The sequence below is a fragment of the Chamaea fasciata genome, unplaced genomic scaffold (genome assembly GCF_029207755.1).
Source record: "Chamaea fasciata isolate MVZ Bird 193981 ecotype frontalis unplaced genomic scaffold, bChaFas1.0.hap1 SCAF_8, whole genome shotgun sequence".
NCBI classification, from domain to species: Eukaryota; Metazoa; Chordata; class Aves; order Passeriformes; family Sylviidae; genus Chamaea; species Chamaea fasciata.
This window is the reverse complement of record NW_027094093.1, coordinates 18,434,340-18,446,658: the sequence shown is the minus strand read 5'-3', so window position 1 is coordinate 18,446,658 and position 12,319 is coordinate 18,434,340. Positions and strand designations below refer to the sequence as shown.

General features: G+C 38.7%; 1 protein-coding gene across 4 annotated transcripts in view; it reads left to right on the top strand.

Annotated features, from left to right (window-relative positions):
* Positions 1 to 12,319, top strand: part of MAP3K20 (mitogen-activated protein kinase kinase kinase 20) — a 93,305-nt gene that overhangs the window by 18,224 nt on the left and 62,762 nt on the right. For all 4 annotated transcript variants that reach the window (XR_010722129.1, XR_010722128.1, XM_066189923.1 and 1 more), the window contains exon 3: positions 11,538 to 11,625. Coding sequence is in view for 2 of the 4 variants with exons in the window: in XM_066189923.1 (XP_066046020.1) it covers positions 11,538 to 11,625 (88 nt within the window). In the remaining 2 variants the exon portion in view is untranslated. The remainder of the gene's footprint in view (positions 1 to 11,537; positions 11,626 to 12,319) is intronic.

The window sequence follows — 12,319 nt, the reverse complement described above, 5'->3', positions numbered from 1 at the left end:
GATTTCAGTCCTATACTTAAATCTTTCACTCTTCAGGTTCTCTGGTGAGACACCCCTATCGAGAAAAGTAGAATTGAAAAAATGGAGAAAGGATAGAGGGATTTCTTTGTGAGCTTTCAGTTGAGGATTCTTCACCCTGATTAGGCTGCTCATTGTTGTGAAAACCCCTCTGTGTACACAGCTCATATGAGGAATTTTGCTTTCTCACATTTTAAAGAAACTGTGTATCTTAAAATATATATTTGGAAGAATTGCGACTCGAATTCTACTACTTTAGTATTATTCTAACACCACCATTTACTTCAATTCACCAAAATTCTGAATTCAGTAGAGACTTTGAACAAAAAAGAAATATTTTCAAAAGACTATTACACCTTGTGGTTTCTTTTTGTACATACACAGTAATAAAGGTATGTTAGTCTAAACTAAACAGTGAAGACACATGAAAAAGCGCAGGACACTTCTAAAAGCTTAAGATCTCTGGTGCTGTCCCTGAGGATACAATACGGACTAATTAATGGTTTAAATATTTAAAAATAATATTTACAAGGTTTGCAGTAATATGCAAGACCATCACACTTGCTCTGCACAACAGTGACCTCAAAACGGTCCCATTCTCCCCTCAGAGCTAACTACAGTAATTATATCCAGATTTGATAAAGACAGAGATAATTGATAAAATTGACCTTGAGGAGAGATCTTAAAACTCTTCAAACTGCAGCAATTCAAACTCAAGAAGGAAAAAAGGCAGGAGGGTTATGACAGCCTTCTGCATATATGGAATTGGCCAAATCCTCTTTATAGTAACACTGTATGCCAATCGCGAGATACCGCCAACTCTCCTTGAAGAGGAGGAATGTTTCTCTATGTCCTTTTTTTTCCCTGCCAATACCGTTTTGTTTTTTCTCCCTCTTTTCCCAGGCAGAAGGAAGGACATTACCTGGAATAAGGGAATTGTGTCCTAGAAGTAAGCACCCTCAGGAGGCCAGTGGTGTTGCAAGTGAAGTGCGCAGCACAGTAGCAGCACATGTAGAAAGGGAAGGAAAATGTTGCATAGCCGGGAGAGGGTTATGTGTTATAGCTGTGACAGGGTGGAAACGAGTTCTTGCTGTGTCTTCTAGAGAGCTGTGTCTCAGGCAGCAAAGCTTTACTAGAGGGTGATTTTGCTTGGTTGAAGGAGAATGCTTGAAGTCATTCCAGCCTTGCTTGACCTGAAGGTGGCATGGAAAATTACATCTGCTGGTGTCTGATCCTTGATAGGAGTCAATTTCTTAGGCAAGGGTTTGGGTATGTCGAGCACCAGAAAATGGGAAGCTGTGGTTTATGTGGTGTTGTTATTCTTCCATGCCAAAGGACCTGTTGCAGATTTGAATGTGCTTTGTGCCACCAAACATCACGGAGCTCCTGGGCCCTGGATCCAGCTTATGAGCTCAGTTCATTGTACTGAACTTTGCTAATCTAATCCTTGTCATGCTTGGAGCATAAATCAGTTAGTAGTTATGCAAAGGCTACAGGCATTGCTGGAATAGGAAGAGATGCAAATTCTCTCTGCTGCACTCAGCTTCAGATTGGAATTGTTGTTAGCAGGAACCTGATGCCTTCTCTTCAGCTCTTTAGGTACAGAGAGAGGTTTTGTTGGACTCTGCACATGACCCTGGTCCTGAAAGTTCCTGTGGTCCCGTATGTATACAGTTCCTACTTCCTCTTTGCTGTTTCATTTATTGCAGGTCCTCAGCAAGCACAGTGCAGGGCAATGGAGGAAGCAGTGCAGGTCAGTGGTTGTAAGCACAGAATAGATGATCTTCATTTTGTAACTGACCTTTTAAATGTTATTCATTCCCCATTAGGTATGTGTGATGTTCCTCTCATATTAGTAAGTACAGACATGGGTAGCGGTTACAGTACCTCTGGTCGTTCTGCCATAACTTTGGGGAAGGAACTGACTAGAGATATTGTTGTTTCATTGAAGAAGAGCAATGAGTAAACAGGCTTTTGACTTAATTTGGTATCCTGTAGTGATGCAAGACCCCTGTGAGTTCCTTGCTCCTTGTAGGTCTGCAAGACTCAAAACAACTGCCTTTGTAGGTCACTCTATAAGCAGTCTCACCCTTCTAAATAGGTTCTTCTGGATTTCCACTTTCTGCTGAGTTTAGAGATACTGGTATTCAAGTTACTAACTTTTTAAAATGTATTTTGAGGCTGACCATTTGTATTCCTGTATAACAAGGATTAGAAATTAAATAGTTGTTATTGCCATACCTATGTAAGCCGAGAGCTATAAAGACACCTAGATAAGATAAGGAGTTCTGTGTACAAGAAATGCATCGCAGAGAAGTAAGGGAAAAGCTGAAGTTACATGTCAGAAATATATAGTAGACTAATACTAATAAATGTGGATTTGACACTAAAAACATTTTAAAAATAATGCCAGTTTTCCTCCAAAGTTTTTATCCTAGCCATTGTTTTACTTGAAATTTTTTAGTTCTTATGGAAAAATGATTGAGCTACCATAAAGGCAGCATGAAAAATCCCAAGAAAAAATAAACATTGGGTCCATGTTTCATAAAGAAAAGAGCTAAAAATTTGATGAGTTTTGTCTAGGTTTATTTTTTGACCATTGCTACCCAATAGAAGTAGCATTTGAACCAAGTTTCTAAGTAAAATACAATTTGCAGTCTTAGACAAAGAGTGACTTTTCTGAAAAGCAGATAGAATTCACCATGATTCATGCTGGATTTTTTTGGACAGTTTCACATAAAACCATGATGTGTGTCATTCAGATAATGGTGACAGCTAATTTTCCTGAAAACCTCAGATTTGTGAGGTTGTGCTTTGAGGTAGGTAAACATCACGGAAAAATGCCTCTCATCCATGGAGGACTCTCACTCACTTCAGCAGAGTGCCAACATCTGTAGCTGGCAACTACTTTCCTTTCTTTTTATGCCTGCGGGTCAAAGCTGTAATTTCTGTTTTGAAAGCTTTTTTAAGTTAAGTGGGCCCCAGGTAGGCAACTATTCATACCTTTTCTGCAGGGACAGCTCATTTTTGAGTGACAGCTGGGGAGAGCCTTGTGCAGAGCTCTAGCAGCCCATGTGGAAAACAAAACCTTGTTGTTTGCTGTTAACAAATAACAGGTAACACATCTTGTGAAGTGTTTTTTTCCATAAGGGTGAGCTCAGCCAGCCTGGTTGAGGAACATCTTCTGGAATTATAACATTCCCTAGGATTCCAGTAAGAGGGATTCCCATCAAGTGTCATCCCTGTCATTAGCTACAGTAGGTTTGATTGAGCCATTCTAAGACAGGCTTGAAGTGAGTGTTCATCAAGAACATGATGGGTTTTTTTCCCTGTGGTTAAATTACAGTTTTCATGATCAAGATGGAAAAATACTTCATTGTAAAGATCATAGCTGCTTTACAGGAGTGGATCAGGATGCATAAGTACAGCTGTTGCTGTCTCTGTTGTGGTCTATGCTAATTGTTCAGCAAAAGCTTCTGTATAATAAGATTTGACTTGTTCTAGGTTATCTTATCAAGATTCCTCACAAATACCCTGCAGACCTTAGAAAAATCAGTGCTCTACTTATATATGTATAGCCATGGGTTCTTGAGAGGGGATTAGTTTTGCCCATCACCTTCATACCAAAATGCCGTTCCAACAAGGTGCTTGTGAATCCTACAGTGACTTGAATCTTAGAAATAATTTCCTTGGATATTTTTCCATTTGTTTGGTCTGGAATGATCCCTGTGTTGCATATTAGCCATATCTTCTCACCTGCAGAGTATGCCAGGAGTCAGAAAGTTTCAAGTTTTGTTGTTCTGTTGTATTTTAGGAATGTTGAGGATTTTGTTACTGTTCTCCATAGTCAAAGCTGGTTTGTATTCAAAGTGATTGCGAGTAACTTGGAAAATTTCCCAGCACTGAAAAGAGAAATGATGATTGCTGAAACTAAACAGTTCTGTGGGAGTTCAGGTATTTCAGCCCTGCTGTTTAGTCCACTCATCTATTGTTTCTACTCAATTGCTGGTGTTGCTTTGCAGCTGGAGGCAGCTTAGTACTCCAAATCTGCCTGAATTAAAAATTACAAATATTGTGGACATTGCCCATTTCTAAACTCTTACACCAGTACAAATACAGTTTATGCATGTTTTGAATGGTTTTACTTTATGTGAATAGCAGTAGTGAAATCCAAATTAAACTTGTTCTGGGCAGATCTGCCTTTATCAGATACCTTAATATGAAATGCTCATACAATCTCACGTTGTATGCTGCAAAATGTAACAGTCCTGTGAGTATATTTCTACTTGAAATCTGTCTGAAAAATGATTTTTTTCCATAATCTTTGTTTTGGTTTTTTGTTTGTTTGGATTTTTTGTAAATGGCAGTGTAAATGTAACAAAGAATTTTTTCAAGCTTACTAACCATTCTGCAAGGATTTTCTGCAGAAAGCGCCTCTGCTTAGTTTAGTCAGTCTGTTAGCAGCCTCTTCTCTCACAGGTACCAAGTTTTTAACCCTTCTCATGAGGAAAACCAACACCATGACCCTGCAGTTTCTTGGTTGGTGTTGTATGAGCTCTGCGTGGTCATTATACTGAGCTGATGGAGGTCAGAGAGAGGACTGAGCCAGTTAGCTTGTTTTCACTCCCTCTTACTGCACAAGGCAGAGGGTCTGCTGCCACATCACAAGGACAAAGCCCCTGTGATTTTTAGAGGGATCAGCTGGCTTTTCATGGGCTGAGCAAGCCTTTGCAGTGTTTTGAATTTGCTAGCTAGTGCTTTTAATCCCCAGCCTTCAAATTATCTATAATGTACCAAGTTCTGTGCAAAGGTTGCTGTAAAGAACTATAGTAGAGTATAAAACTCAGTTTTCTTTTCAAATGGTCAATATCCAATACATTTTACTACTAACGGATCCTATGGTGTTACATGATGCAAATTAATTATTTTAAAGTACATTTCATAAGATGGGGTGAGCCTAGAACAGAATACAATAAATTAATGTCCATATGCCTTATCTGTGGTACATTATGATAGTTTAACAGAAATGAACTGTCTTGGTAATGTGCTTTTTCTTCCTTCAAGATTGCAACCTTAGAGTCAATACAAGGTATTTAAAGTATGTGTTTCTATCACAGTATCTCCAAAAAGGAGATCTTTTTGGTGATATACACCAGTGGATTTAAAATAATGGTAAAATGGTTATATAGCAATAATAATTTATTAGTTTCCTGTGCATTTCCACTTTTAGTCTCTGGGATTTGTAACAGGGTAGGATGTAATTTTGATGCAAATTTGATGCTTTGAAAGATTTGCTTAATCAAAATGCTTCAAAGTAAAAATTTTATACGTCATCATAGATGTACTTATGAGAATTTAATTCTGTTATTTACAGAAATGCTGGTGACATCAATCTGAGAATGTAATTTAACTCTTTCCTGTGTGGTTTAAGAAACAGGATACTGTTTCTTAGTACAGCCTGAATATAGAGGCTGTGTTGTAAGACACAAGTGCTGACAGTTTTAACATGTAAATGGCCTATAGAAACCAGCTTCTTTTGGGGATAAGTTATCGTCTAAATGAATACTAGAAAAGAAGCCCAAGCTCACACAGCTTTAAGTGCCATGCAGCCATAGTTTTAAAACGATGGTTGTCTATGGGAAGAGATAGTAGCACATATATGCTGGGAGTGTGCCCACTGTAGCATTTGGTAACTGTTTATTTGCAGGTAAAAAATCTCACTGAGGATTCTTTGGCTTTGCCATGTTCAGGTGATTTTCCTCTTGCATTGTTAGTATTAAAGACAGTTTAATAGGTTTAACAAAAATTCTCTGAACTGGGCAGTCAGTATCCTTTGTTTGTTATTTGGGGCCTCCAAAGCACAAAATTCTTGTTTGTATTTTTTTCCTTAGAAAACCTTATGGGAACAGACAAATCAGTAGGCAAAATCCTAAATTTTTATTTTGTATCTGCATAATTTTCTGTTCAGTGTTCAAAACTATAATAATTACTAAACATCCCTGCTGTATAATTCTTGGTAATAATTTTATGTTTCTGAATTTCTCTAAGTATCCTTTCATTGCATATTGAGTAGATAGTTTGTTAGCAATGACAGATGCTGACTGTCATCCTTTATTAGATATCAGTAAATTCACAGGAAAGGATTCATGAGACACTGGAAATGGACATAGACTGGCTATACTTCTGAGCAGGAGTCTAGAAGTAAAGGTGTGGGATTTATATGTATTAGCATTCTGTATCTTTTGTATGTGGTTGTCAGTAATAGAATGATTTTACTAAAGCATCAGCTGGCCTCTTCCAGCTGCCCTTGTATTAGACTGTAAAACCCCCTGAGAGTAGCTAAGTTGCAACTCTCCCAAGAACATGACAAAGGTCAAAGCCTTTAAAATGCTACAAGATTATGAAAAAAGTATCTTTCCAAAGCTGTCTTAAGCCTGTCTAAATATCTCCTTAATAAACATGGCAAATGGTTCTCTGGAAAACTAAATAGCCAGACTTGCACAATGTAATAATAAATATTATAAGGCAGTTAAGGAAGTTGTGTTAATCAGATTAAGTAGCTAACCATGTGTAACTCTGTAATTTTGCATGGAGTGAAGGTGCCACTTGCTGTGCGGTTAACTGATTTCCTAACAGGAGAGTTGGCTGACGCAATGGTCTCACAAGGGGCTGCAGCTATTTCCTGTGACAATCCTAACCCAGTGTCCTCAGACCAGGGTGGAAAGTCACTATACTCTTTCCAGTCAGCTGTTCCAAAAGCACCTGGAAGAAGTCATGGTTGAGTTGCTTTGGGCTCAGTTTGTCTGGACCCATGCAAAAAAGTCTTTTGAGACTGAAAAACTGTGAACAGATGTTCTTTTACAGTTCCAGCTGTGCTGCTGGAACAGACTGCCCAAACCTTTGATCACTTCTCTTGACTACAAGTGTGAGTGTAACAAATTCCTAATATATTTCCAAGGAGAACCAGAGTAACTAAAATATGCTGAGTCGTTTGGTCTTCGCTAACTTTAACTGCCTTGGGATAGGGAGCTCTAACAAGAGCAGCTGCAGCTGCTATGAGTAGCTGGCAAGCAACAACACAGCTGTATGCAAAGTGCCTCCATCCACATCCTTGCTGTCTTTGCGGCTGCAATTAAAGATCTGACGATGTGGCCTTGTCTGATTCCCAAGTAATGCCAGCTCAGCATCAGGTGGCCATTGCCCACATCTGCAGTCAGCACCGACCTCAAAGACCTCATTAGAGCTGGGCTGCACTTGCTGCCTTTGCTGCACTGGTACAAGGCAGAGCAAAACCAAATGAGGGCTTGGGTCATCCTGGTGAGCTGAGGTTTGTGCTGCTCATAACGAGACTATGCTGGCCAGCCAGCTTGATTTGTCCTCTCATCTCCTGCTGCCTGTGCTTAGAATCTGTGTGTGATTTCTGGCCAGCAATCGCTGAACACAGACAAGACCTGGAGAAGGACCTTGTTTTTACCTGCTGAAACACCTGAAGATATAGTTATGCATGTGTGGTTGTTTGTACTACAAGGTTAAGAGCAGTATTAGTGGGTCTATAAGCAGCTGTAGGGTGATGTCAGATGATGTAACTATCGTTTTCACCTATGTCAATAAGTAGAAATTAAACAGGCATAAAACGAAATTACATGTTAAACACTATGATCCATACCATGGTTCACAGGACACAATTACACTGTTTGTACACTTAGGGATTACCTGAATTCCAAACTCTTATGCTGTAATTGTTTTATGAATTGGGTTTGATTTACAGTAAGCCGGTAAGTGAGAATTAAATTTAAAAGTTTTCAATGTAATTTGTTCTGACCGTGGATTTTGTGATATGTGAATTATGTAAGCAGTGGATTAGGTTTGTTTAGAAATCTGAATCCCTTTGCCTTCAAGAAAGGGTGTGCAGTCTGTAATCCCTTCAACAGGACTCAAGAGAGGGACGTAATTTCATCCATACCTGTGATGTAAGTGCAGTATAGACAATTTTAGCACAGTTCGATGGTCAGCAACAGGCTGTTACGAAACTTATCATGGCACTAAGCATAATATTCAACTCTATTGCAGTTATCTTGTGCATGTATGTCTCTATCTTATGTGCAGGGAGTTTGTATTTATGTGTTTGAATGTCTTCTTCAGCTGAACTCCACTAGTTCTGCTTCAATCCAACCTTAAAAAAAAAAATTTTGTCTTTCACACAAAAAAATAATGCAATGAAGTAGTTTACCTGTCATCACTATTTAGGAAGTAAATTGGTGCTCATTTAGCTTGCATAAGATTGATAGCAATTTTGCCGAGGGAAGAGTGTCATGCCCAAGCCAGCAAGGGCTGACTTCTTCAACAGCCTTTAGACAGACAGATGCATGACAGGATTTTTTTCCAAGCATTTAGGCATTTTGGATTAAAGTACGGTTTTGATGCTTAAATATGATTCTAAATATTCTTGTTAGTGTCTAAGAGACCTTTGAAATACCAGTCTTTAACCACCACATTGTAATTTGCTATCTGAAAGTAACTTTCATTGAAATACGGCACCTTCTTGTCAAAGATAGTACAAAAGCTTCAAAGATATGGACTGGCTTGCATCTGCTTCTCACTGTAAGGAAGAAGTGTCTTTAAATTGGCTAATAGAGTTCACAGCTGATCTACAGCAACAGAAAAGAACAAGACATGAAAGGAATAGTCTAGAATCACTAGTGCTAACAACAGCAGAGTATTAAAAGTGTTTAGAGGGGATTTCTTTGCGATATAATGGTCCTTAGGAAAAGTTGGCAACCTTTTTACCCCACAATTGTTCGTTGTCATATCTGTGGGCAATTAGAAGATGCTTCTGTGGATTTCTTAGATGGAAGCTTGTTTTGGGATCTGTTAAATCCCAGATTAGAGTATGAATGTAGATGTGAAGGTGATGGTATTAACTGTAGCCGACCCAGCATTTTTTCATACTTCTGTAATGTGATCTCAGTGTGTATAAGATAATCTTAAATTTATTTTTTTTTTGCATTTTCAAACGATAAAAGCACCGTGTGTCAGTGTGCCTGTGGCAGTGAAGTATTTGTCTTCTTGACCTGATACTCGTATTTTGATTGCAGTCCTTGTCGTGGTAGCACTGGGTGGTTGGTTGGTCTGGGGTTTGCTGCAGTGCAGCCCCTCCTGTTGTCCTCTGACTCTGAAGGGCTTTCACTGGATCCAGTGAAAATGTGTGAGATGGAGAACAGTCACTGGGTTCTGCACATAGTTGTGGTGGGATAGTGAGCTATGGAACTTGGATTTGTTCATTATGGGGTGTTTTTAATAATTCTCTGAAAAGATTCATCTAGTACTACTTTTATAGCCAGGACCTAAATATATTGTGTTATGGGAAAATTAAATATGAGACACATCAGTTTAATTCTAATGACCTGTTGAAGTACTTGTGTTGTAAACACCACAGCAGATGGTGTGCTCATTGCTTTGAAGACATGGTGTGTTTTAAGTACTTTACAAGAATGGTTTTATTCCATTCCCCTGACCAAGGCGTTAATGAAAAGCTGGTTTAGATAGTTTTTCTAACTGTTTGTGTTATTCCTGTCTCATATCAGAATATTCAAATAGGCAGTCAAGGAGAGTAGAGCCTCCTGGTAATCTGGCAGTAATGCTGGTTGGAATTAGAGAATTGAATGCCCAGTTGAACATTTGCTAAGGAATATACAAACATAATGCAACAGTGTCTGAGATGGAGATTTGTATAACTCAGTGGTCACCTGCATCCTCCAGCCTAGGGAAGGAGGTTGGAGGTACAACTTGTGCTTCTGCTCTGTAGGGCAGATCCTTTGACTGGCTCTAGGAGTGTTGCTGTTTACCTGACGGTGAATCTTCCCACATTTGCTTAGATAGCTGCCAATTAAATTATTTTAATAATTTAATTATTGTAGACAATGTGGCCTTGTAGATTCACTGAAAACAGGAAGGCTATAGCAGTTTTTATGTAGAAACCCATAGTATATCAGCTACTGCTGTTCAAATAAATGTAGAGCTGTAGAAAACCAGTATTTGGCCTGTGTTTTATAGGTGGTACCATGATACATGTGCTTAATTGCATGATTACAGGTAAAGGCATTAGATGACTCAATTTTTTGTGGTTGTTGTTGCTTAAAGACTTTTTTGAGTAACTTCAACACAGTTTTGAAGACCTTTAGCTAATGCTCAGACATTTACACATATTCAATTAAATCTTAACTATAGCTTTGAACTTAACTTGGGTTATGCTAACTCTTCATGCTGCTTAGCCTGCTCAGCAAGAAAAACAATATTACTGTCAAATGAGTAATCTTTTTTCACAATACCAGAAAATTAATTTTTAAAGTTTATGCTGTTTTCAGCAAATCATACTGCAGACTGGCTCACCTACAAGTCCACAAAATAATTTAATTGGCAGTTATCTGAGAACATGTGTGAAAACTCACCTGTGGATAAACAGCAACACTCCCACTGCAAGTCAAGGGATCTGTGAAAGGATCTGTCAGATACTTTTGATAAGTTCTGAGGAGTTAATTGTGATGTTGTTTTTGTTAGCTGCTCTTGCCTGGTATAGAGTTAACATAATCTCAAAGTCTTCAAGTAAAGCATTACTGTGGAGAAAAATATAGAATAGTACATACCTGTATTTGCATAATACATATATTTGTGTAAAAACATGTGTCTAAAATATGTTGAGTATTTGTTTTGATACACTGCAGAGGTTAAACTGTTGAGACACTTTCCAGGAGATACTTGACCTTTTTTCTCAAAAACTACAGGGCGTATATGTCTTAATTTCTGTGGATACAGTCCAGTCTCATTGTCTTGCAGTCTCTTGCTCAAACCCAGCAGCATTTTTCAAGTGGAATTTGAAGGTTTTGTATATTTATCCAGAATTGCCAAACATCTGTAGTCTGCTTTGAGGAGCAGTTTCAACTGCACTGCTGGGTATTTGGCAATCTCAAGCACGCTTGCTCTTTGTATTTAATCAGACTCCACAGCGCATGCCTGGAAATTCCACATTTCCAGTAAACATTGGATGGAGCTGTGTGTGTGCATGGTATGCTGTAACAGCCTGGAGCGGTGGACTTGCTGAACCCATGGTACTTTGTGCATAAACACAAATTCTGGATAGGACTGCTGCTGCTCTGCCAAAAATCCCAGATCTTTCTTGGAATAGGGTTTTCCAAGATATTCAGTTTTTCCAAAGACTTGACTTCCTACATCAGTGCCTTGGCCATGAAAGAATAGTCTGAAATTTGTTTTTCCCACCCCCCCCAAACCTACAAAGCATTTATCTGCCAAACTCTCTCACTAGGTTTTCAAATACCAAGCTTTTTGACCAGTCTTTCCTAGATATGTGTGCGCTTTTATATATATATATATATATATATATATATATATATATATATATAATATGCTGTATGTGTGTATACCCACTGGGGTATGAAATAAGCTATCATAGTAAATGACCCATTCCAAATTGTCTAACTTGTGTATTTGTTTGTTTTCAACAGGCAGAAATACTCAGTGTGCTCAGTCACAAAAACATCATTCAGTTCTATGGAGCTGTCATTGAACCTCCAAATTATGGCATAGTTACAGGTAAAGATTTTTGTCTGACCTTTTTCTTGACTCTGCAGAGCTACAGTGTTACAAGGTTATCTCCAATGTTACGCAGTTACAGTGTTTCGCTAATTGTTCTGGTCTTCTTTAAATGTTAAGAGTGCTTGGCACCACCTCCCTCACCCTAAGTGGGAATGCTGGAGATGGGAACCAAGCTGGGAGAATAGCTGGAGGCAGCATGGAGACAGGAGGGGCCTAGGGTGTTTTTAGTGCACAGATGCAGGACTCCTTTAAACAGTACCTTTCACTGTTCTCTTACACTGGAAAAGGAGAATTGCTTTTCCTTTTTAATTGATGCGTCACAAAAGTAGAGGTTTTCATGATACGAAATTCTGGCAGGTTCTGTGAAGAAGGTGGGCTGGGTGTCTGCCCAGAGCAAAGCTGCCCTATGAGTTCTGTCTGCACTGAAAGTAGGAGAATTTGCATTTTGAGATTCACAGTGGGAAGAGCTTGAAATACAGTCAAGACATTATAAGACACTGTAAGACAACTCCCTTTATACATTGGAAACTAGGTTTTGTTTGTTTTGACATTCCTAGAATTACGCAGATGTTGTTTTTCGTGGTATTGTTGGGGTTTGTTTGGTGTGGTTTTAGTTTTGGGTTTTTTTTTCTCTGTTTTTCTTTTCTATTATGGCTTTAAGCTTCCTGCTCTTATCTTGGGAGATGGTCCG